At 41.5% G+C, this 26,232-nt stretch overlaps 1 protein-coding gene across 6 annotated transcripts in view; it reads left to right on the top strand.

Moving 5' to 3' along the window:
- Nucleotides 1-26,232, top strand: part of LOC131126471 (cAMP-specific 3',5'-cyclic phosphodiesterase 4D-like) — a 63,636-nt gene that overhangs the window by 21,681 nt on the left and 15,723 nt on the right. Inside the window, exon 1 of one of the 6 annotated variants that reach the window (XM_058069050.1) lies at nt 550-3,207. The exons of the other annotated variants lie outside the window; for them this stretch is intronic. Coding sequence (XP_057925033.1) covers nt 3,080-3,207 — 128 coding nt within the window. The 5' untranslated portion in view covers nt 550-3,079. Of the gene's footprint in view, nt 1-549; nt 3,208-26,232 lie in introns of those variants that run through there. 6 annotated transcript variants of the gene reach the window in all.

The following is a 26,232-nucleotide window of genomic DNA, read 5'->3' as shown; positions in this document are numbered from 1 at the left end:
TATTATTTGCCCTTTTATTATTATTATTATATTTATTTATTCATTACTGATTGATTGATTTTCTTTATTCTTGATTTGTTTATTTATTTTTCATCTTATTTTGTGTAGAAAAATAAAAAGTAAGATATTTGAGAACAGTGGAATGTTTTATCAGAGCTTTTCTTGTAGAAAACTGGAACCAAAGCAAAGTTTTTAAAATTTTTTTGTTTTTAATAAATTCGTTTTTTTTTTAAACCTGATGCGGCCCAGTCTCACCCAGACCCGAGCTCCAGTGGCCCCCAAGTAAATTGAGTTTGAGACCCCTGCTTTAGATGGATTTCCACCATAGAAACTTCAGTTGTGGTTTGGTCTCATGATCAAGTCACAGCTTCAATCTGAACTTCATTTGAATTTTTTTTTAGAAGCTAAAGGGCCAGAAAAATAGCATCAAGTTGGCATGAGGCAACCATTTGCCCGCATCCCTAATGTATTTAGATGTTTTGTAAGTATATCGACACATTTTTAACCATAATTACATCAACAATTGGACCTTTTTGTGCAGGACTTACCCCGCATGGCAGTTTTCTTGACTGCTCCAAACACAGAGCCTTTAAATCAAATTAAAGCATATAATTAAGTTTTCAAGAAGGAAAAAAGCCGCAGCAGTTGTAGGGTTTGCTCTCCCAAGAAAAAAAAGATATACTAATTTGAGAATTGCGTGTATCTTTCAGAGCTGCTTCATGAGAACATGAACTGATTTATCATTGATTTATCAACCAAATTATATAACGTCATTCAGATCAATTCTATACAGCAAACCTTGGTTTTCATACACCCCGGTTTTCGACCAATCGTCTCTGAAGTCAGCGTAACAAGTTCCCAAACCCCACGTGTTGTTGACTCACTGTTTTATTCTGACTGTAAAATAACCCACCACGGGGCCCAAGAAAGTTACGCGTGTTAGAAGGTGCTAAATACAATTTAATTTGATGTCTGCATCAACAATAAGTTCCACTTATTCCACTTAAGTTTTTGCATGTAAAATTGTAATTATTCTCTATAAAAATATTTTTGTTAGTATTGTTGGGTGTCTGGAACTGATTCATGGATTTACATTACATTCACTTATACATATAAATATCATAGATATAAATACCTTGTGGTCGTTTTCATGGCTTCACTAAACATGATCTCTTCTATTGTGCAGGTGAATCATCACCTCTCTTTTCCTCTCATGCAAAAAAAAAAAAAAAACCAAAACATAAAATATTTTTAGGGATCGGGCGTTCGGGTTGGAAAAAAACATATAAAGTTAATTATTAGTATCAACCACATTCTGCCTTTTTGCTCTATAATTCAATTTTTTTGGTGTTTAATTCTATTTCTAGCCCTGTGATTGGCTGGCGACCAGTCCAGGGTGTACCCCGCCTCTTGCTCGAAGACAGCTGGCATAGGCTCCAGCACCCCCGCGACCCTCGTGAGGAAAAAGCGGTAGAAAATGAATGAATTCTATTTCTACATTGTGCCACGGGCCAATAAATAACAAACTATGGGCCACAAATGGCCCTTGGGTCACACTTTGGACACCCCAGTCTTATAGTGACTTCTCTGATCACGCTGGAGTTTTACTGTTTTTAGTGTGTTTGCTTACCTTAAACACTTTTTCTAATGAGGATCTCAAAGAAACGCTTAAAACCACGTGTACCTGTGGTGAGGTGGCAGCTGAAGTAAACTTAGGATCAATTCTGATCTCTAAGACACGACGGCTACCATAAAACTGACTATCCATTCATCTAATATCTTCCACTTTTCCATCGTTCATGTGGCCCCCTGATTCATTAAACGGGATGATTCTTTAAGCCTAATACTAATAAAAGGAATCAAACTGTGGGAACATAGCATGTCCATCCATGGCTCCCCATCTTGTGTCAAATATTTCCTGTTTAAGTTTTCCAAAGCAGCACACGGAAGGTCGAGCAGCTACAGTTTCATATTTACTTTTCACATTTCTGGTCTTCAAAAATACATTGCCCCTGGTTATGGCTGACCTTGTGTGCTGGTGCATGAGGACATACTGTATATGTGTGTGTAGTACGTCCTTATTGTAATACTCACGTCATTAATCTCTTCACACAACATAGTCAAAAAGACAAACCCCAACACACATACACACATACACACGCTGCATCTGGAAATCATAACAGGGAGATCCCCGTCCTGTGATTGTATATGTGGGCGAGAGAGCAGGAAGGGGTTAAAATGGCTGAAACGTTTGGGGAAGGCAGAACCCATGCTGGCTTGGATCCCGCCCTCTTTCTTAGCGCTGACCTCAGACTCAAACTTGTTCCCCTTGTGTGTGATACACACACACACACACACACACACACACACACATACGCACTTGCTGGGTCACATGCCCATACACACATATACACACATTTACACACATATACACACATATAGTGTTTATATCTACACGCACATTCTGCTGAGAAGTGACCGGAAGGAAAGGAAGGACCTGTTTGTGTTTGTTGTGTGATTAAAAGGTGCAGCAGCCGAAGGGGAGCGGAGGAAGCAGAGTGAAATAGAAGAAGAGCGAGAGAGAGCGAGAGAGAGAGAGAAAGAGAGAGAGAGAGCAGACACATCCAAAGGCAGAAGGGGGGCGAGGGCAGCAGCGCCACATTTAGACCTGAAGCAAAGACGAGATGCACACCGGGGACCCATTAATGGAGCACCACTGAGTGGGATGCAAGCCTTTCTTTTTAAACCTGCTGCGGGGCAGAAACAAGACGGACAGCAGGAAGTGGGCTGCTGACACTCGAGGAATCCAGGTGCTCAGGAAGTCATTTATTCCAAATTCATTCCCAGCATGGATTGCATCACCCGAGTCGGACCGGCTCTGCTCGGGGACCACTGCTCCTAGAACCTGGGGGGGGGGGGGGGGTCCACTCCCGCCAGGGGGAATGACAACTCCAGAGAAGGTGCAGAGAGCCGGACGAACGAGGAACCTGCCTGGGGTTTCCAGGCATGAGAGCAGCCCCGAGCCGAGGAGAAGAAGCCAGCGGTCCAGAGCAGGAGGCTGACGACTGACGAAGGAATCATGAGTGTGCCAACCAACTGTGGGTTCTGTTACTCCATGGAGCGGACTATCACCGTGCGGAGCGGGAACATCTGGGGATCACCGTGTGCCGTCAACAGGCCCATTGACATCATACAGAAACACAGGCGGTAATGCAGAGCCTACTCATTTACTCTTTGATGTTTCTGTTTTGAGCTGCCTCTCCACACAGACAGGGACACCGTATGGGACCAGGATGGCTATGCATCCTAAAACCCTCTAAAACCCTCTAAAAACAGTCACAAGACGTCCATTCCAGAATTTCCGAAGCTTCGAGTTTACGTCCATAGCGTACATTTTGAAGCCGGGGATTGATACCCAAAAGCGGAGACTTGTGGCGTTACTGTGTTAGTTAGTAAAAGAACTACGGAATCACCCACTGATGACATCATAGACAGGCAACAAAGGTTGGGAGCAGCGATTACCCTCCATTAAGAATAGAAATATTTTTAGAACAGTTTAATCTTCCACCCTCGGCCATCTCCAGGGTGTACATTGCCTTTCAGCTGGGATAGGCTCCGGCATACCCCTGCGACCTGAGTTCGATTCCACCCTCAGAAGTGTGGAGTTTGCATGTTCTCCCCGTGTATGCGTGGGTTTTCTCCGGGTACTCCGGTTTCCTCCCACATTCCAAAAACATGCTAGGTTAATTGGCCACTCCAAATTGTCCATAGGTATGAATGTGAGTGTGTTTGTCTATATGTGCCCTGTGATTGGCTGGCCACCAGTCCAGGGTGTACCCCGCCTCTTGCCCCAAGACAGCCGGGATAGGCTCCAGCACCCCCAGTGACTGGACTGAATGAATGAATGAATAATACCTTGAACTATTTACAAATTTTGCATTTGGCCAAGTGGTTAGCATGTTAGCATGTTAGCCACACAGTCAGGAGCTGGCGAAGACCTGGGTTCGAATCTCTGTGGAGTTTGCTAGTACTCCGGTTTCCTCCCACATTCCAAAAACATGCTAGGTTAATTAGCGACTCCAAATTGTTATGAATGTGAGTGTGAATGGTTGTTTGTCTATATGTGCCCTGTGATTGGCTGGCCACCAGTCCAGGGTGTACCCCGCCTCTCGCCCCAAGGCAGCTGGGATAGGCTCCAGCATCCCCCCAAACCCTTGTGAGGATAAGCGGTAGAAAATGAATGAATGAATAATATCATCCATCATCCCAAGCGGCGTCAGAGCGAGGACCTTAGTGATGTCATCATGCTGTAATAAGCAGTTAGTACGGCTACACAGCATGTTATGTAACAAATGCACATCCAAACAGACCAGGTACGTTTCTACACTCCGCTTGTAATCGTCAGTGGCAGCAACACGGCTGTGCGGGTGGAGTCTGAGATAAAGTCTTGTTTACATTATGGTATTCTGCGCAGTCTCAGACGCGGGGCTTGTTTAGCATGCAGCATACACATGTTACACTTTGGGAAAGGGGGGGCAATTTCTTTTCTCTGGCTCGCTTATTTCTCTTTATGAAATAACAGATTGTGTTCAACTCAAGTATATGTAACATGAAGATGATAAGAGCGCTTGCTGTGTTTGAAGCCATACTCCCAAGTTGAGTCACGTTTCCATGTTCTAGTATTTTTCAACAATTGAAGTTGGGGGGGGCTCTGGGCAACCCCAGTCCTTGGGACCCTCCAGATCCTTGTACTGTACTGAAACAAAAGTTTCCTGCTTTGGAAATCTGCTACAGTTATCTATCCGCTTAAGTTGCCATGTTTATTCTCTCATTTTAAATCGATTTTAAATGTTATTGTTTATGGTTGGGGCGGCACGGCGGTTGAGTGGTTAGCGCGCAGACCTCACAGCTAGGAGACCAGGGTTCAATTCCACCCTCGGGCATCTCTGTGTGGAGTTTGCATGTTCTCCCCGTGCATGCGTGGGTTTTCTCCGGGTACTCCGGTTTCCTCCCACATTCCAAAAACATGCTAGGTTAATTAGCGACTCCAAATTGTCCATAGGTATGAATGTGAGTGTGAATGGTTGTTTGTCTATATGTGCCCTGTGATTGGCTGGCCACCAGTCCAGGGTGTACCCCATCTCTCGCCCGAAGACAGCTGGGATAGGCTCCAGCATGCCAGCAATCGAATGAATGAATGAATGTTATTGTTATTGTTATAGTGTGAATGTGAGAAAATGATCTTATTTCCTGAGCTAGATAAAGTCCTTGAAATTCTCCTGGGGGTGGGAGGGGGGATTACCTATTACCAAGTCCCATTTCCGATTCCGGAAACAAAACAAAATGGAAGTTTTCAAATGAAACTTTGAAATTATTATTTGAAATGTATCAGTCTGGAAAACGTTATAAAGGTTATAAAGCTTTGGGACTCCAGCAAACCACAGTGAGAGCCATTATCCCCAAATGGTGAAAATATGGAAAAGTGTTGAACATGAATGGGATGCTGTTTTTGTCATTTGCCCTTAAAAATTGTTTATTGTGTATACTGTCAAATGTTCTGAAGTCTTTAAAGACGGATACCCCTCCTGTCTGGCACCCTGGTTGCTTTGCTAACTTCTATTTTGTTTGGTGAAGTTGCAGCATTTCTCTATTTTTTCAAATTTGCAACATTTTTGCTGTTGCATTTGTTTCATGGTATTGGTGTGTTTGCGGGTTTGGATCATCTTTATTTAAGATGTGTAGTGAAGCCTGTCTTTTTTTTGTTGTGGTGGGCGTGTACATGGGGCGGACTCATCAAACTCATCGGGGTGAGTCAAAGGCAGCATCATGCCCATGAGGAAGGAGACTTTTGTTCATGATTTGATGAAAATCCGAACTTTTAAAGCGACCGGAAGAGTGCTCCTTTTCTAAAAAGTGGAGCAAACCATTTTTTTTTACTGCTCATAAATAGGTTCTAGGGACACTTTACATGTAGAACCGAGATTCTACACCAACTGTCCTGGGGGTACGTGAATAAAACTGGAAAACGACAATTGTGAGTGCGCCTGAACACCTCGCTGTGCAAGGAGAAAAGGACACGGAGCAAGTTGTTCTTTGCTCTGTGTGTTATATGGAAAAAAAATGTTGATGATTAGTTCATGTATGAAGAGTGTTTCATCTTGAATATTTCATTTGGTGTTCCACCGGTGGATTCCACCCGGAAATTAGACCTTATCGTTGATTGGTTGTATTTTTGTACTTCGGATGCTGCTCTATCATGACTGTTAAACTTCCCCCTTTAATTTCCTATTAAATATATATCAACTATAACCTAAAGTATATATATCAACTATAACCTAAAGTATATATATCAACTATAACCTTAAATCCATTTCAACATAAGGATGAAAGAATTAATGAATGAATTGTGTGCAATATTTGAAGCAGACTGTAGAGCCCATTCATCTCCTTGCTTCAAAACAGCCTACTCTACAGAGTAGTAATGTTGAAGGCATCTATCTCGTCACAAAGAGTGAAGAGGGAGCTTTTTATTCATGGTAGTGACCTTTCCAGGTATAATCAATGATGGTAAAAGATGAGCGGAATTGAGAGAGTAAAGGTCTGTATCAGCGACACATGAGATGAAGCACCTTGTCAAGCCCTGGCTAATTTACGAACGAGACCACGATAAAGTGATGGATGTTGAGACTTCCAGCCACGGCATCCTTTATCCTTTCTTTGCTATTTTCTCTTTGAAACTATTTATTCTTGAATCCATCCATGTTGTGCATGGTTCCCCTTGTGAAGGTACAGTTCATGCAAGAGTCTTATCCTACATCACACGACTGCAATTTGGACGGACGATAATATCAGCTGACTTCAGAAGACGACAATATCTTGCCTTAGATGGATATGCTGCTTTTTTACGTAAGGAAGATGGTTGTCACACTCTTTTATGAACTAGTGCAAACGGATGGTGATGGTTCTATTACACTTTGGGTTCAGCTTTTATTTAATTTTTTTAAATTAATTTATTAAATATAAATAATAAAATAATAATAATATATAATAAAATATTTTAATTAAAATAAAAAAAATTAAAATAAAAAAATAATAACAAAATTAATTAAAATAAATATAAATAAAAAATTAAATATTAAAATTAAATAAATTAATTTAATTAAAATTAAAGATATTTAATATCCGACAAAACAACATCTGTTGTACTTATTATAATGCTTTTTTACTCCCATGCAAAAAATACAAGGCAGGTTTCCTTATACACATAACAGTAGTAGAGGTGCTTGACATTTATCATTCATAAATGATTGCTGTTTGTGGTTGACAACAGCCTATTATTTGTCAGACAAATGTCAATTTAAGAATATGTCATATATTCTTAGCCTAAATGAATTGTTTTGTATCTTAAAAATGTTGGAAAGAAACTCAAATGTTGCCTAAATGAAGCATTTTTAAGCATAAAAACATTTTTATGCTGGAGTTTTAGTAATACAGGCTCTAGCTAAAACTCAACTCCAAATCCCTGACGTCACTTCCTGTCGTCACATCTGGAACATTTATTGGAACACACACAAACACGAGTCTCATTAATGTCTTATTTTTATTCTTTATTTTTTTCTGATTATATCTACTATATTGGCTAATATGAGTGTAGAGGTGACTATAGGGGTGTTATTTCACGTCTCGAAGGCTCTAATAATGGTCAAAATTGTATGCTCTAAGTACGAATATAGTTATTTATTATGAATTTATTCATAATGAATCCTACTCTGCAGAAATTCACTTACCGCTGTTGCATCTGGAACCAAATGAACAGTGATAAACGAGGGAATACTGTACAAAAAGTGGATGAGTGTAAAGGTGACTATAGGGGTGTTATTTCACATCTCGAAGGCTCTAATAATGGTCAAAATTGTATGCTCTGAGTACGAAAATATTCAGTTTATTCATAATGAATCCTACTTCGCAGAAATTCACTTACCGCGGTTGCGTCTGGAACCAAATGAACTGTGATAAACGAGGGAATACTGTACAGAAAGTGGATGAGTGTAAAGTTGACTATAGGGCTGTTATTTCACGTCTCGAAGGCTCTAATAATGGTCAAAATTGTATGCTCTATGCACTAAAATATTCTGTTTATTCATAATGAATCCTACTTTGCAGAAATTCACTTCCCGCCATTGCATCTGGAACCAAACGAACTGTGATAAATGAGGGAATACTGTACAGAAAGTGGATGAGTGTAACGGTGACTATAGGGCTGTTATTTCATGTCTCAAAGGCTCTAATAATGATCAAAATTTTATGCTCTAAGTATGAAAATATTCTGTTTATTCATAATGAATCCTACTTTGCAGAAATTCACTTACCACCGTCGATATCACCTTCTGTACGCAATCATCTTGTTTTGCTTTATGTTGATTAATCATTCAGCGTCTGCTCTGATTTTTCGTATGTTTCCATGTTGATGCTAAATTCTTGGGCTACCAATATTAGAATGGTTGTGCTGTATAATATTAGCGCCACGTTGCTTTTACTGTAAATGCGAATGAAAGGTAATTTTTCATCTTGTGGTCTGCATTCAAGTTTGTGGCTAAATATTTCCAAAGTGATGACACTTTTGGAAGCATTTTTTTTGGACATGGCAATCAGTCTCGCTGCTCTCTCCAGTCAGAGTGTACAGCTGGTTGTATCTGCTCGGATTATTGATCTCGCTTCCGTCAACACTACCTGACAAGGTCCAAGTGAACTAAAATGGTGATAGCCAGGAAATGGGTGGGAAGGAGGATTTCACGGTGATTTATGCACTGAGAAATCTAATATGAATTAAGAGCTTTGGGAAGATGGCAGCTTTGGCGTGTGGCATGTGAATGAGGTAACTAAGGTTGCGTTTTTCCGACTACATTTCATAGAAACCATGTCGACCTGGGAGACATAAATCCTCCTCTTCTTTGATTTATCAGGATGTGTCAAATATGAACTTGGATGTGATTTGATTAGTGGAATACCAAAATGTCTGGCAGCTGTAGGAATCATTTGTTTGCATTAACGCCTATCTGTGAGGTAAATTGTTTCCATCTCCCGGTGGCCGTGATGAACCGATCACGCAGTCGCACTACATGAATCTTGTTTGTAGCAATGATGAAGTCATCGCATGCCTTCAGCACACAATGTCATCACAGCCAAAGAGCATTTTGTCATCATAAATGTGTCCTCCTGAATCATCCGAGGCTTTTAAATGGCCGACAGAGAACATCAGGGGCCGTCGTATATCTGCTTCACAGATAAGACAGTACACATCACTCGTCCCAACGCTTGGGTTTTATGTCCCGATGAAGCGATTTGTTCTTGTAAATAAACATACTGAGTTGACGTTGAGGCTCAGTTGTTCTGCTGTCCAGGGACGAACAAGCCTTCCAGACAAATGCAGAATCACTATCTGGTTGTATCAACTTGTTAAGAGGCATGAAAATCAACAAATGTGTAACAACAAAATACTCAGGACCCACTCATTGGTTCCACTGTGACGAGGGAATTTCCACAAAGTCAGATGACTTATTTATTCCTTAATATTTTTGTGGTTAGAGCACAGAAAACCTGTTTTAACATAATTTGAGCCCTCTAGACATGAACTAGCACCCCTATAGTCACCTTTACACATTTATTACCCAATATAATAGACATAATAACACTAAATAAGCCATTTAAGACATAAATACATCTGAGGCAAGAGGACCACAGGAAAGTTGTAGCAGCTTGAGAAAAAAAATAATAATAATTAAAACTGCAAGCAGTGATGAGCGGGCTCGAGCACCCCGACGCGCTCGGGGGTACGGGCGGGTCGGGGGTACGCGTGGGTCGGGGGCGCGCGCGACCGGATGGGCGCGTGGACGCGCCGTACGAAAAAACGCGGCGATGGGATGAGCGGTAAGGGAGTCACGACACTTGCAATTTTCCGCCAGGAGGGGGCGACGCCGGCGGCGAGGCGGGTGCGCGGTCACGTCCCGTCCGACGCCCCGAACCGCCATAAAAAAATTCGCGACAATCGGACCGTGCGGTAGGTACTTGCGGCGGATATACGTTTCCGCCTGTGGGTGGCGCTATACAGTCTATGTGCCCACACGGTAACGGACCGGAGGGTACCCCGAACCTTCAGAAAAAATTAGGTGCCGATTGGACCGTGCGGAAGGAAGTTACGGCTGATATACATTTCCACCAGTTGGTGGCGCTATAGCGTATGTACACACACTGTCATAGACCAGAGGGTACCCCAAACCACCGGAAAAAAATTTGGGCAGATCCGACCATGTGGGAGGAAGTTACGGCAGGTATACATTTCCACCAGTTGGTGGCGCTATAGAGTCTATGGACACGCAGATTCAAAGAGTGGAGGGTGATCCGACCGACCAAAAAAATTTAGAGACGATCCGACCATGTGTAAGGGAGTTACGGCTATATACATTTCCACCAGTTGGTGGCGCTATAGTGTATGTACACACACAGTATAACAGACCAGAGATTGACCCAACCCAGCCAAAAAAATGTGGAGACGATCCGACCATGCATAAGGAAGTTACGGCAGATATACATTTCCGCCAGTTGGTGGCGCTATACAGTCTATGTACACACACAGTCATAGACCAGAGGGTATTCCAGACCACCAGAAAAAATTTGGGCCTGATCAGACCATGTGGAAAGAAGTTACAGCAGATATACATTTAGACCAGTCGGTGGCGCTATAGAGTCTATATACACACCCGGTCACAGAGTGGAGGGTGACCCAACCCAGCCAAAAAATGTGGAGACGATCCGACCATGCATAAGGAAGTTACGGCAGATATACATTTTCGCCAGTTGGTGGCGCTATACAGTCTATGTACACACACAGTCATAGACCAGAGGGTACCCCAAACCACCAGAAAAAATTTGGGACCGATCTGACCATGTGGACGGAAGTTACGACAGCTATACATTTTCACCAGTTGGTGGCGCTATACAGTCTATGTACACACAGTATAACAGACCAGAGATTGACCCAACACACCAAAAAAAATTTCAAGACAATCTGACCATGAATCAGGAAGTTACAGCAGATATACATTTCCACCATTTGGTGGCGCTATAGCGTATGTACACACAATGTCATAGACCAGAGGGTACCCCGAACCACCAGAAAAAAATTCGGGCAGATCTGACCATGTGGGAGAAAGTTACGGCAGGTATACATTTCCACCAGTTGGTGGCGCTATCGTGTATGTACACACACTGTCATAGACCAGAGGGTACCCCAAACCACCAGAAAAAAAATTTGGGCAGATCGGACCAAGTGGGAGGAAGTTACGGCAGATATACATTTTCACCAGTTGGTGGCGCTATAGAGTCTATGTACACACCCAGTCATAGACCAGAGGGTACCCCAAACCACCAGAAAAAATTTGGGGCAGATCCGACCATGTGGAAGGAAGTTACAGCTGATATACATTTCCACCAGTTGTGGCGCTATAGAGTCTATATACACACACAGTCACAGAGTGGAGGGTGACCCAACCCAGCAAAAAAATTTGGGACCGATCCGACCATGTGGAAGGAAGATACGGCTGATATACATTTCCACCAGTTGGTGGCGCTATAGTGTATGTACACACACAGTATGACAGACCAGAGATTGACCCAACCCAGCCAAAAAAATGTGGAGACGATCCGACCATGCATAAGGAAGTTACGGCAGATATACATTTTCGCCAGTTGGTGGCGCTATACAGTCTATGTACACACACAGTCATAGACCAGAGGGTACCCCAAACCACCAGAAAAAATTTGGGGCCGATCCGACCATGTGGAAGGAAGTTACAGCAGATATACATTTCCACCAGTTGGTGGCACTATACAGTCTATGTACACACAGTATAACAGACCAGAGATTGACCCAACACACCAAAAAAAAATTCAAGACAATCTGACCATGAATCAGGAAGTTACGGCAGATATACATTTCCACCAGTTGGTGGCGCTGTGTTTTGAACATGGGTTCTGGAGCGTTAGGTGCGTCCTGTCATGATAGACGTCTCCACCGAAAATCATAGTGATACGTGCCACGGGTGGCGAGGGATAATGAATTGAAACTTCTAGGTGGCGCTAGTGTGTCAATTTAGATTGGTGTCACAAGGGAGCACCACCAGGGCGCTCAGGCCTGGATTCTGACCTTAAGTGTAAGATTTCAGCAGCCTGTGACCTTCTGCGGGCAAAATATGAGCCTTCGATGGTCAATGGCGAAGGCTGACCATTCGCCGTGGCCACGCCCACCACATGTGCTTTACACACATCATAGTCCATCGACTGACATCATCAGTCTGTCAGTCAAACTGTGTATTGACTTTGATGTACATTGCTTCAAGGCAATGCCAGACACCAGGCAGGGCCAGATAAGGTAAAAGTTAAGGTTAAAGTAAAAGTTTGGTGGCGTGCCACGCCCACATCCTAAGTAGCAGCCCAAAATCCTTCGTAATTTAACGTGGGCCATCCGTCTAGTGTCCGTTGATGCTACAACGGACTCATTCGGTCAAACCCCCTAGGAGGAGTTCGTCGAGATACGACCCCTACATCCCCCAAATGGCTGCCGCCACCTAAAATGGCCGACTTCCTGTTGGTTTTTGAACATGGGTTCTTGAGACTTTTTTGTGCGTCCTGTCACGAGTGATGTCTCCTCCGAAAATCATGCCCATATGTGCAACGGGAGGCGAGGGATAATTATTTTAAAACTTGTAGGTGGCGCTAGTGAGTCAATTTGGCTTGGTTTCAAATGGGGGCCCCACCAGGGCCCTCAGGCCTGGAATCTGCCCCCCCTTATGAGTTTTCAAGCACATGCGACCTTCTGCGGGCGAATGATGACCCTTTCTTTGTAAACGGCGAGGCCTGAGCATTCGCCGCCAGGCCACGCCCACCACGTGCGCTTTTCCTGCACTTCCTGTCCTGATGGATCAACAGGCTTCACCAGGCTGTCAGGCAGTGACCTTGTGACCTTGATGTTCATCTGATGAATCTCCTGCCAGAAAAGGCCTCATGTAGATCACACGCCTTTAGCCTGTCGCCAATAGGTGGCGCTGCGACAAAATCAGGAAGTGACCTACGGGGACCTTCGGGGCGGGGCCATGATCACATGTACCAAGTATGATGAAGATCTGACCACGTGGAGCCAAGTTATTCACGTCTACAGTTACGCTCAGCGTGCAAGGCCCGGACAGATGAAAAAGGGCAAAATTTGGGGGCGTGCCACGCCCACATCGTATAGAATATCCCAAAATCCTTCGCAATTTAACGTCGGCCATCCGTCTAGTGTCCGTTGATGCAACAACGGACTCATTCGGTCAAACCCCCTAGGAGGAGTTCGTCGAGATACGACCCCAACTTCTTGCCCGAAAAAGGCCGGCGCCATCCAAAATGGCCGACTTCCTGTTCGTTTTGCAATATGGGTTCTTGAGACTTTTTGGTCCGTCCTGTCACGATAGACGTCTCCACCAAGTTTCGTGACGATCGATGAAACTGGTGGCGGGGGCCAATTTTTTTTTAATTTCAAGGTGGCGCTAGAGAGCCAATTTTGGAACATTATATTTGAAACCCATAAAATATCAAATTTTTCGCCAGACCTGATGCCCTCGGCAAATTTGGTGAGTTTTCGGGCATGTTAAGGCCCTCAAAATGGCGCTCAAAGGCGCGGAAGAATAATAATAAAAAGAAACGGAACGATTACAATAGGGCTTTCGCACTGGTCAGTGCTCGAGCCCTAATAATAATCTGTAAAGGTAGCTTCAGTAATGTCGGCGCAAATTGTTACGGGAATTGAACTGAATAGATTGTTTGTAGCAGTCATAGTAAAGTAGTACTAGTAAAGTAGGCACACATTATTTGGTATGAAAAATTGATTTATACAGTTTCAGTCATTTATCATGGTTTCACCTCGTTTATCATGGTTAATTGGTTCCAGACCCAACAGCAATAAGTGAATTTCGGCAAAGTAGGATTCAATATGAATACAGTGTTCTCTCTCTCTTTTGTGGTCGACCGCGGTTCAGAGATTCGCAGAATTTTTTTGGTACTTCTTTTTTTTTTTTTTTATTACAGCATATGAACTTTTCCTGGCCGGCCCTGGCCCTTTAAGAAGAATTGCATTGTGGGACGTTGAGTGTTTCTGTCCTCCTATTGGTTTCTGTCTCCTCAGGCCTGTAAATCATTGTCAATCAATCTCCTTCTACTGCATGTGTCATTGCTAGCTGGCTAGCATGTAAATGGAGGACCTCGGCAACCTTCAGGTATACTTCAGCAGTATATTTTAACAAGGATACAAAAATACTACAGAATAGCAGAACAATGTCAGCATGAAAAGGCATGGTGAAATATGCGTAAGTGAATAATTTCATGTCTGGCTCTCGCTGTGGTTTGCTAGAGTCCCAAAGCTTTCAAAATGACTTTATAACCTTTTCCAGACTTATAGATCTCAATTAATATCAGTTATGTAACAGGGGCAAGCACATTTTCACATGGGGCCATGTAGGTTTTCATGATTAAAAAAAAACAGCAAGTCAACAGCTCTAACTTGCTAACTTGTATCATGTGACATTCATGCTATCACCCTTTAGCCTGCTTCTACTGCTTGCTTGTGTATCAGAGGTCAGCGTACACTCCATGTCTAGCAGGCGTCATGGCGGAATACCGTTGTTTTCCAAAGGAAAGATCTGGGCTTACGAATGGTGCTCCCACACACACACACTCACTACTGCCCTGACACACACCCATGCAATTTTTGTTTTTTTTACACACCAGCTGCTCATTTTATGTGCGCGTGTCATCATCCAATTCCGTCATTCAAAACAAATGAAATGCAGCTCAAAGTTTTTTCCTTGAAAATCATTTCTGTTAAACCAGGGGTGTCCCAAGTGTGACCCGGGGGACATTTGTGGCCCACAGCTCATTTGTTTGATGGCTCTCAGCATATACTAAAAATGACATTAAACAGTCCCTACATCAGAACATTACAAGAAGTTTTATGGATAAGATATGATTTTTTTTTCCATTGTAAGGCCAGGATGTGTTGGCTTGACAGGCTGGTGACCAGTCCAGGGTGTTCCCCGCCTCTCGCCCAAAAGTCAGCTGGGATAAGCTCCAGCATACCCCCGCAATCGTAATGAGGATAAGCGGCATAGAAAGCGGATGGATGGATGATGTGTAAAAGTATCAGTTCAACAAATAAAAATAACCTTTTTAGCTTTCGAAATATTCATTTTCTACCCATTTTTCCTCACAAAAGTCGAGGGGGTGCTGGAGCCTATCCCAGCTGTCTTTGGGTGAGAGGCGGGGTACACCCTGGACTGGTGGCCAGCCAATCACAGGGCACATATAGATAAACAACCATTCACACTCACATTCATACCTATGGACAATTTGGAGTCACTAATTAACCTAGCATGTTTTTGGAATGTGGGAGGAAGCCGCAGTACCCGGAGAAAACCCACACACAGGGAGAACATGCAAACTAGAACCCCTACATGCTAACCACTCGGGCACCGTGCGGCTTGGGATCCCTTAGTTATAAATAAAATTACAGTAACTCACTATTAGAGCCCTCTAGACATGAAATGGCACCCCTATAATCATCTTTATACTTGTATTACACAATATAGTAGACGTAAAAAGTACCAATAATTATCAATACCAATAATTATTGGCCTGATATCAGCATAAAAATCGGTTGATATTCGTATCAGATTTTTTTCTGGATAGTGAAAATTAATATTATTAATTATTATTAATTATTATTAATATAAAAATGTTGTATATAATACATGTGTGTTCATTCTACCACGGGGGATATGTCATGTTACACATATCGGTATCGGCTGATATTGGTATCGGAAATTGAGAGTCGGACATTATAGGCATATCGATTTTCGGCAAAATAGCCAATATCGGACATCCTGAGTAAAAAGGGAACTGCATATCATTCACGGTGTCTTTGAATGCATCTTCTGAATGCCTTATATTTGTATTTTAGTTCACCAAACCTTTTTTATGCTTGAAAATACTCACATTAGGCAAAAAAAATTTTTTTGACTACGAATAAGCCATATTCAACCACAAAATATCATGATTTATTATTGAATATATTATATAAAAGCCGTGAGAGTACCCGGAGAAAACCCACGCATGCACGGGGAGAACATGCAAACTCCACACAGAGATAGGTGGAATTGAACCCTGGTCTCCTAGCTGTGAGGTCTGCGTGCTAACCACTCGACCGCCGTGCAACCCCGCTTTTGAAATCTATCCTTCAATTTTCCTGTATGGACAAAGTTTAGAGTTCAAGTAAAGAAACATCTACACAACTCTGTAGAAAGTTGTGCGTCTTATTCAGGACGCATATCAGCAGTGATCTCCAGTGACTTTCTCCATCTAAAGGTCAGTAAGGTGGCTGCCTAATGCTACATCAGCTCACATCCATTCAAACTATTTTCAACGCCCTGCGTCTGAACAATGGCCGTACGAGCACAAAGCCGTTCCATAAGGTCTGGCTGTGCTTAGCTGTCATTTAAACATGAGCACGCTGTGTTTTTGTAGCAGGGTGATACATGGGGCCGAGAGGATTGTGTTATTCTTGTTTTATTAACAAGGTGGGATTAGGCAGCAATGGGGAAAAGGTCACAAACATGAAGCGCCATTGCAAATCTGTTCTTGCAATCTGTTCTGGTGAATAATTCCTGTTGGAATAAGCGATATGCCAGCCACCGTGCCGCTTTGGGGGCATGAATGGGTAACAGGCATATTAAGAGGTAGCCATATTGTCCAGCACTTCATTACCGATATTGGCAACATCTCTTCCCTCAAACTAATCTGTGGAATGCTCTTCCCGACCATCTGAGAGCGCCACAGACTGTGGTCTCCTTTAAACGGAGCCTTTGCTTAGCCTTTTTTTAAATATATATATTTATATATACCTTTTGTTGTGTTGTTTTATCGCTTCACTGTAGGTTTTATGCTTTCTTTGTAGCAGTTTGAGATTTCTGTAATGTAAAGTGCAAAATTTAAATAAAATGTATTATTATTATTATTACTGCAATACGCAATGCAAATTATCGAAAAAGTGTATATAATTATTGTAAACATTTCAGAATGATTCTTTGTCTGCCATTAGAAGCTTTACTCCCCCTGCGTATTTACACTTTCACACTTTGTTGCTATAGCAACCTGTAAGAATCCGGAGCCGGATGCAGCTTTTTTTGTTAACATGATCACTTTTATTGTGCTTTTTTTCATGAAATGTATATAATTATAAGCATATCTACATGTGTTGCTTTACAACAGGGGTGTTCAAAGTGCAGTCCAGGGGCCATTTGGGAGGATGATGTCATAATATTATGAAAAAACGTTTTTTTAAATAGGAAAGAAAATTAGGTAATATTTTGAACATGCAAAACAATGACTAAAGTTGTTATTTTTTGAAAATTAGCTTGCGGAAAAGGTTATAATGTGCAAAATATTACGGGAATGAAGTCATAATTATGAGAAGAAAATGTACAACAATTGAAATATTATATTAAATAATATATAATATTATAATTAATATTATAATGAAATTTCTTTCAAGAAATGGAAAAAACACAGGAATTTTGTGGGTAGAAAGTCAAAATAATAAAAGAATAAAAAGTGACAATTTTACAAGAATAAACGTATAGTATTATGAGGAAAAAAAATCATTTTAGTAGGCATGGAGGTTTTGTTTTTTTTCTTTTTGTAAAAGGGATAAAAGTGGTAAAATTATAAGAAACAAACAAAACAAAATTAAGTTGTAATTTGTTTAATATTAGAAGAAATGGAAAAAACGCAGGAATTTTGTGGGTAGAAAGTCAAAATAATAAAAGAAAAAAGTGTCAATTTTACGAGAATAAACGTATAGTATTATGAGGGAAAAAATCATTTTAGTAGGCATGGAGGTTTTGTTTTTTTTCTTTTTGTAAAAGAGATAAATTATAAGAAACAAACAAAACAACATTAAGTTGTAATTTTTTTAACATTAGAAGAAATGGAAAAAACGCAGGAATTTTGTGGGTAGAAAGTCAAAATAATAAAAGAAAAAAGTGACAATTTTATGAGAATAAACATACGTTTATTCTCATAAAATTGTCACTTTTTTCTATGTTTATTCTCACAATTTTATGAGAATAAACATACGTTTATTCTCATAAAATTGTCACTTTTTTCTTGATGAGGAAAAAATTCATTTTAGTAGGCATGGAGGTTTTGTTTTTTTTTCTTTTTGTAAAAGAGATAAATTATAAGAAACAAACAAAACAAAATAAAGTTGTAATTTTTTTAATATTAGGTTTTGAGGAAAAAGTTATATTATGAGAATAAAGATAAAATATTGTGGGAATAAAATCATAGTATTACATTTATGAGTAAAACATGACAAGTAAAAATAACTTTGAAAATATAAAACTTTCTTATGGAATTTGAATCCTTAAGCTAATGTCCTTCCCATAGTTTACGGGTCAAACACCAAAACCGCATTATTACTGGATTATGGGCTCGCCTACCCGGGTCATTGAGAAGTCAAGAATGAAACCGTCCATCAAACAGAAAGAAAGATACAGAGTATTTTATTCATGATTGGTTAGCTTTAGTATACTGTGTTAAAAAAAACAACAAATTCCGAGACATATCATATTCTAAAATTGTTGGTTTTGCTTCAAAATGCACCCATTTTGTTGTATTTGCTGTTAGATGGGGTTGAGGTCAGGGCTCCTCATCCACAGTCACGCAGGCAAAGAAAAGGCAACCCATGACATAGCTTGTGTCTGGAACTAACTCTCGTGATGAATGGCGGGTCAGGTGACAGGTAGCCCTGCTTCACGGGGCCTATCGCCTCGCTCTCGCTCGCTCGGTAGCGGCAGTATTTTAACGCTGGGGATGGGATTGACGTGGACGTGACGCAGGCGGGGTGTCGAGTATCAGGGCCACTGACAGGGTGCCATCAATCACGCTTTTTCACCAGTCGGCCACTTAAGTAACAAGCAAGGCGACAGACGCGCCTCTCTCGTTACATGGCTTCATGGCACTTGGGAAGTTTGATTCTGGATAGCGGATACCACTTTAACATGATCAGTAAAAGCCTGCCGTTATTCCCTTTGCAACGCTTTACTTGATATAGTTTTCAGGGAACGTATATTTAGATTTTACCTTCTGCAGTGTCACCCATGACCAGTAGAGGGACCCTGTCCTCATAGTGACTCAGTTGATGTATTGCAACAGCCAGGTCTACAGCTACTATATGTACTACACAGATATTACGCCAAATGTATACAACAGTACCCCACTCAACAGGGTTATGTGTGATTGTTTTTATTTATACTTTAGTATTTTGGTCACTGTGGCTGAGAGTGTAAAGGGAAAGAAAGAAAAAGTGGGCGGGTGTGACTGGTGGGCATGTGCAAGACCAACCAGAAAAAACGGAACATTGTTTCTATGGGGACTTAGTCCAGACAGCATATGCTTGGGTACTGACCTTCAATGTATACCAAAATTATTGTGTAGTTGCTTACAGTTTTAGCTAGGCATGTTTCTACCCTATTTTTTTTACTGTTTTTTGTTACATTCATTACAAACACACATATGCACAATAGCTCCTCAACTAGCATCTCAACTCAAATGATTGGGATTGGGATTCCAACCATCCACATAAATCCAACACTATGCATGCCTGTATGTGGCTACATATGGGATGAAAAATATGAAAAACATTCTTCATGCGTTGCTGTTCTACGTTCTATGACGATAAATCGAGAGTTACAGTATTGTCTTTTTTCTTTAATGCACACATATGACATACATAAATACATACAAAATACATAAAAACATTTATAAGCATCCCCCCTACACACTGATCACAATCCATATAGGGGGTGGGTGTCCAAAGTGTGGTTCAGGGGCCATTTTTGGTCCTCTGCATATTATAATAGTCGAATTAACTGATTATTAGGACGGCACGACGGTCCAGTGGTTAGCGCGCAGACCTCACAGCTAGGAGACCAGGGTTCAATTCCACCTTCGGCCATCTCTGTGTGGAGTTTGCATGTTCTCCCCGTGTTTTTCTCCGGGTACTCCGGTTTCCTCCCACATTCCAAAAACATGCTAGGTTAATTGGCCACTCCAAATTGTCCATAGGTATGAATGTGAGTGTGAATGGTTGTTTGTCTATATGTGCCCTGTGATTGGCTGGCCACCAGTCCAGGGTGTACCCCGCCTCTCGCCTGAGGACAGCTGGGATAGGCTCCAGCACCCTGCGACCCTCGTGAGGAAAAAGCGGTAGAAAATGAATGAACTGATTATTAATGAGATATATTACGAGGTATTGTTAACTGTATCAAAATGGCCGCATGCCCCCTTGGCCACCCCCCAATGTAGGCCATTGATGTGTGTACTGTGTGTGGTAAGTCATCATCCAGTGGCCTATGCTGAACTCGCAGCAAATGAGCAAGAGCATCAAACTGGAAGTGAAGCGGCAGCGAGGGAAATACGTGGGCGATGTTGTGATCGGCGGTCTAATTTTAGCTCGGCATGGGCTTCAAATAGAAACCTCACCATAAATATTCATGAATGGGGGGAAGAACCACCCTGTGGTGCAGCGGGAGAGCAAAGCGTACGGAGGGAGGAGGGGGGGAGAGAGAGTCTGTGTACTCTACCTGAAATGCTATTTTTAGCTCCATCGCTGCCTCTTTCGGTCTACTACCCCCCCCCCCTCCACCATGCAAGAGGTGGCTAAATTTAGCAGCATGGAGACAGAAGTGTGATGCGGGAACCAAAATAGAAGCAAGTTTATGGTGGAAGCATGCAGGGGGTGTCGCATCATTTGGAAGGACTGAAAGGTGACAGATGGAGAAAATAGGAAGGATGGGTGAAATGGGTGCAGATCACATGACTACTTATTACAGCGCAGGTGTGTGAAGGAGCATGTGCAGTCAAGCATCGATGATTCTCACGCACACACTTCACCACAGATTTTTATAAAATATATTTACACCTTGTTCTATTTATGTCATGCCTTGCTCTCATCCTGGCACCCTCGCCCCTCCCTGCCCTCCCTGTGACTCCTCTGCTGCATATAGTGCAGTCAGTGTGTTTGAATGTGTCACATGAATGGAGGAGCGAGGGCTTCTCTTCGGCTGCTGTTATGTAATAGCCAGTAACACACCAGCGTCTTGTCCTCATGCAGCATCCTCATTGGGTAGCCGGAGGATGGAGGATGGGAGGGGGATTTTTTTTTTCTTTGCATACTGCAGTTGCAACATCCCTTTCATTAAAAAGAAGCAATTGTAGTTCCAAATACTAGTGGCGCACATGCTGAATATGAACATTTTTAGTTTCATACTGAATGTATTGATAAATCATGAATATTCATGTTAGCATACGGCATGTACGCTATAGTCCAAAAAAAACATGGTCTACAACAGCTTTGTGGTTAAAGTATCTAACTCCACTTCCTGTTTAAACTACAATAGAGATTTTGCGTCAGTGACCTCTGACCTCATATAGCGTATGTTGTTTTGGATGACGTGTGCTGCCTTTGTCTATATCAGGGGTCTCAAACTCAATTTACTTGGGGGCCACTGGAGCTAGGGTCTGGGCGAGACTGGGCCCCATCAGGTTTTCCAAAAAAATAAATAAATAAATAACGCATTTATTAAAAACAGAAAAATGAATAAACTTTGCTTTGGTTTCGATATTCTACAAGAAAAGCTCTGATAAAACATTCCACTGTTCTCAAATATCTTAATTTTTATTTTTCTACACAAAATAAGATGAAAAATAAATAAACAAATCAAGAATAAAGAAAATCAATCAATCAGTAATAAATAAATAAATATAATAAAAATAATAAAATGGCAAATAATAAAAACTTAAGAAACCACATATAGTTGGTGGGTAGACAAATTATTTTTTTCAGATTAAAATGAACAAAGCATTATTAGAGCCCTGTAGACATGACAAAACATGACTATAGTCACATCTATACTCTTTTTATTTACAACATATTGCGCAACTGCAGGTAGCCTTCAAGTTATTTCCTTTAAACTTAAATAGCCAAAAACTTACCACTTCCACACGGATAGGGAGGATAACTATTAACAGTTATTTAACCTTTAACATGAACATTAATCAAACGTAATAATTTTTTCTGGGTACATGATACCATACAGCATCCAAATTGCACTAACATTAAACTTTCATATCAAGTGTGTCCTGCGGGCCACATTTGGCCCGCGGGCCGCGTGTTTGAGACCCCCGGTCTATATGGAGTGAAAAAAAAACCCCAGCGGTACAAGACATCGTCATCTAATCTGACTTTAGTTCATAATGATATTTGAACATCAGTGACCTCATCTGAGTGCAAGAGTGCCCTTGCTAGTGCAGAGCGCTTTGTGCTCGGCTAATAGGTTTTCTACCGTGGAGTCCCTGTGATTGTTTACACAAGGGGACGTGTCTCTGGGTTGAGGTGTCAGCAGAGTGGCTGAAAGCAAAGTGGATCAAAGCAGAAACGTGTCCAGCCTGTGAAGAAGGACCCGGTCATGATTTTGTAACTTGACGTCACCTCATGTGTTTGATCAAGAGGAAATCCCGCCTCACCTGAACACCGGGCTATTTTTAGACTCGGGCTCTGACATGAACACACTGTTTGGGCACGCATACCGCTTAAGGATGTTCATGAGACCTCACATCCTCTCGAGAGGACTCTTACCGCGGTACTTTTCTGTTTTGTCATGTTTCTACTGGCTGACCTCCATTGATCCGTGTGTCTTTATTGTACAATGGAACCTCTAAAGTCAAACACAATCTGTTGCAGGAAGCTGGTAGACATCTACGTGACCTGTGCTACAAGTGTAAACCCTAATGCCTTCATCCTTCTTTCTAAATCAGATATTTTCACAGAGCATAGAAAACCTATTCCGACCTTCCTAATACGATTTTTCACATTATTAGAACTTTTTAGACATGAACTACCTTTACACTGGTATTACCCAATATCTTCTTCTTCTTTCTCTTCGGGCTTTTCCCATCAGGGGTCGCCACAGCAAATCAATCTCCTCCATCCAACCCTGTCTTCTGCATCTGTCTCTCTCACACCAACTACCCTCATGTCCTCCTTCACTACATCCATAAACCTAAACTCTCTAAAGGCAGCATCCTTCTACCAATATATTCACTCTCTCCTCTGGACATCTCCTCTGGACCCAACCATTTCAGTATGGCCTCTCTGACTTTATCTCCAAGGTCTCTAACATGTAATGTCCCTCTGATGTATTCGTTCCTGATCCTATCCATCCTGGTCACTCGAAATGAGAACCTCAGCATCCTCATCTCTGCTACCTCCAGTTCTGCGTCCTGTCTTTTCCTCAGTGGCAATGTCTCTAGACCAGGGGTCTCAAACTCAATTTACTTGGGGGCCACTGGAGCTAGGGTCTGGGCAAGACTGGGCCGCATCATGTTTTCAAAAAAAAACAAAAAAAAAACGCATTTATTAAAAAAAGAAAAATGAATAAACTTTGCTTTGGTTTGGATTTTCTACAAGAAAAGCTCTGATAAAACATTCCACCGTTCTCAAATATCTTACTTTTTATTTTTCTACACAAAATAAGATGAAACATAAATAAACAAATCAAGAATAAAGAAAATCAATCAATCAGTAATGAATAAATAAATATAATAATAATAATAAAACAGCAAATAATAAAAACTTAAGAAACCACATATAGTTGGTGGGTAGACAAATTATTTTTTTCAGATTAAAATGAACAAAGCATTATTAGAGCCCTGTAGACATGACAAAACACGACTATAGTCACATTTATACTCTTTTTATTTACAACATATTGCGCAACTGCAGGGTCTTGAGACACATGCTAACTCGCAAACTAGAGAGCTAGCGACCTAAACGGTAGCCTTCAAGTTATTTCCTTTAAACTTAAATAGCCAAAAACTTACCACTTCCACACGGATAGGGAGGATAACTATTAACAGTTATTTAACCTTTAACATGAACATTAATCAAACGTAATAATTTTTTCTGGGTACATGATACCATACAGCATCCATATCAAACTTGCGCGGGCCGCACTAACATTAAACTTTCATATCAAGGCGTGTTTGAGACCCCTGCTCTAGACCAAACATTATAGCTGGTCTCACCACAGTTTTGTATACCTTTCCTTTCATTTTAGCTGAAACTCTTCTATCACACATCACTCCCAACACTTTTCTCCACCCGTTCCATCCTGCCTGCACACGCCTCTTCACCAAATAACACCATTAAAGCATGAATAAGACTCAAGTTTTGTGTATTACAATAAGGGAGGGCAGGAAGTGATGTGTAGGGTTCAGAGTTGAGTTTTAGCCCAGTTCAACAGCGCCATGTTGTGCCTCCAGCTTTCAGCACCTTCTCATTGTGTTCTCGGCTTCATTTTATTGTTTTGTTTGCCTGCACGTTGACACACCAGCTCTAAATGTAACGCCAATTTTAGTGTACTTTGAGGGCGTCAACAACACTTTCCCACATGTCACAATGTCACACCCTCAGCAGCGTATAATTTGGGGCTTTTATTGTGGTGCTCATAATGGCTTTGCTTCCTTCTGCACTGTGGTTTTCCTGTTACAGATAAAAGTTGACTTGAGTGTGGTGAAAGCTTGTGATATTTTTAATTGGGGCGATTGTGTTTTATCGTCATTTTTGTGGCCCATTGTCCCTGGAATTTTTTTTTCCACATTGTTTTGGTCCCATTTGAACCAGTAAACACATACAGTCGTGTGAAAAAGGGTTTTCCTCATTCCTGAGTTCTTATTTTGTTGCACTTAAATGTTTCAGATCATCAAACTAATTTCCATATTAGTCAATGTCAACACAACTGAACACAAAATGCTGTTTTTAAATTCCATCCCATTTCATTTTCCTCCGCTTATCCGGAGGCAGGAGTCTCAGTAGGGAAGCCCAGACTTCACGGTCCCCGACCACCTCCTCCAGCTCCACCAGGGGGACACCCAGGCCAGCTGTGAGACATAATCCCTCCAGCGTGTCCTTGGTCTGCCCCGGGGCCTCTTCCCGACTGGGCATGCCCCGGAATACCTCACCAGGGAGGAGTCCGGGAGGCATCCGGACTAGATGCCTGAGCCACCTCAAATGGCTCCTCTGGATGTGAAGGAGAAGCGGCTCTACTCTGAGCCCCTCCCACATGACTGAGCTCATCACCCTATCCTCACCCTATCCTCACCCGATCTCAAACCTACATGAAAAAGTGATTGCCGCCCTGATTAATTGAGATCTGTCTTGTCAGTCTGGAAAATGTTACAAAGCCATTTCTAAAGCTTTAGGACACCAGCAAACCACAGTGAGAGCCATTATCCACAAATGGTGAAAACATGGAACCAAAATGAACCCACCAGCATGGTGACGATTCATCCAAGAGGTCACAAAAGACCCCACAACAACATCCAAAGAACTGCAGGCCTCACTTGCCTGCAAAAACGAGTTCCAAGACCACAACCACTACTAACAAAAAGGCTCATCTCAATTTTGCCCGAAAACATCTAGATCAGGGGTCTCAAACTCAATTTACCTGGGGGCCACTGGAGCTAGGGTCATCAGGTTTTCAAAAAAAAAAAAAAACGCATTTACTTAAAATAGAAAAGTATACAAACTTTTTCAGTGCTTTGGTTCCGATTTTCTACAATAAAAGCTCTGATAAAACATTCCACTGTTCTCAAATATCTTACTTTTTATTTTTCTACACAAAATAAGATGAAAAATAAATAAACAAATCAAGAATAAAGAAAATCAATCAATCAGTAATGAATAAATATAATAATAATAATAAAACAGCAAATAATAAAAACTTAAGAAACCACATATATGTATAGTATAATTTTTTCTGGGTACATGATACCATACAGCAGGGGTCTCAAACACGCGGCCCACGGGCCAAATGTGGCCCGCAGGACACTAGTTTGAGGCCCCCGCCTTGATATGAAAGTTTAATGTTAGTGCGGCCCGCGCAAGTTTGATATGGATGCTGTATGGTATCATGTACCCAAAAAAAATTATTACGTTTGATTAATGTTCATGTTAAAGGTTAAATAACTGTTAATAGTTATCCTCCCTATCCGTGTGGAAGTGGTAAGTTTTTGGATATTTAAGTT

This window comes from Doryrhamphus excisus, chromosome 3, assembly GCF_030265055.1.
Source record: "Doryrhamphus excisus isolate RoL2022-K1 chromosome 3, RoL_Dexc_1.0, whole genome shotgun sequence".
Classification (NCBI taxonomy): domain Eukaryota; kingdom Metazoa; phylum Chordata; class Actinopteri; order Syngnathiformes; family Syngnathidae; genus Doryrhamphus; species Doryrhamphus excisus.
The sequence above is the reverse complement of the archived record's forward strand: the minus strand, read 5'-3'. Positions and strand labels throughout refer to the sequence as shown.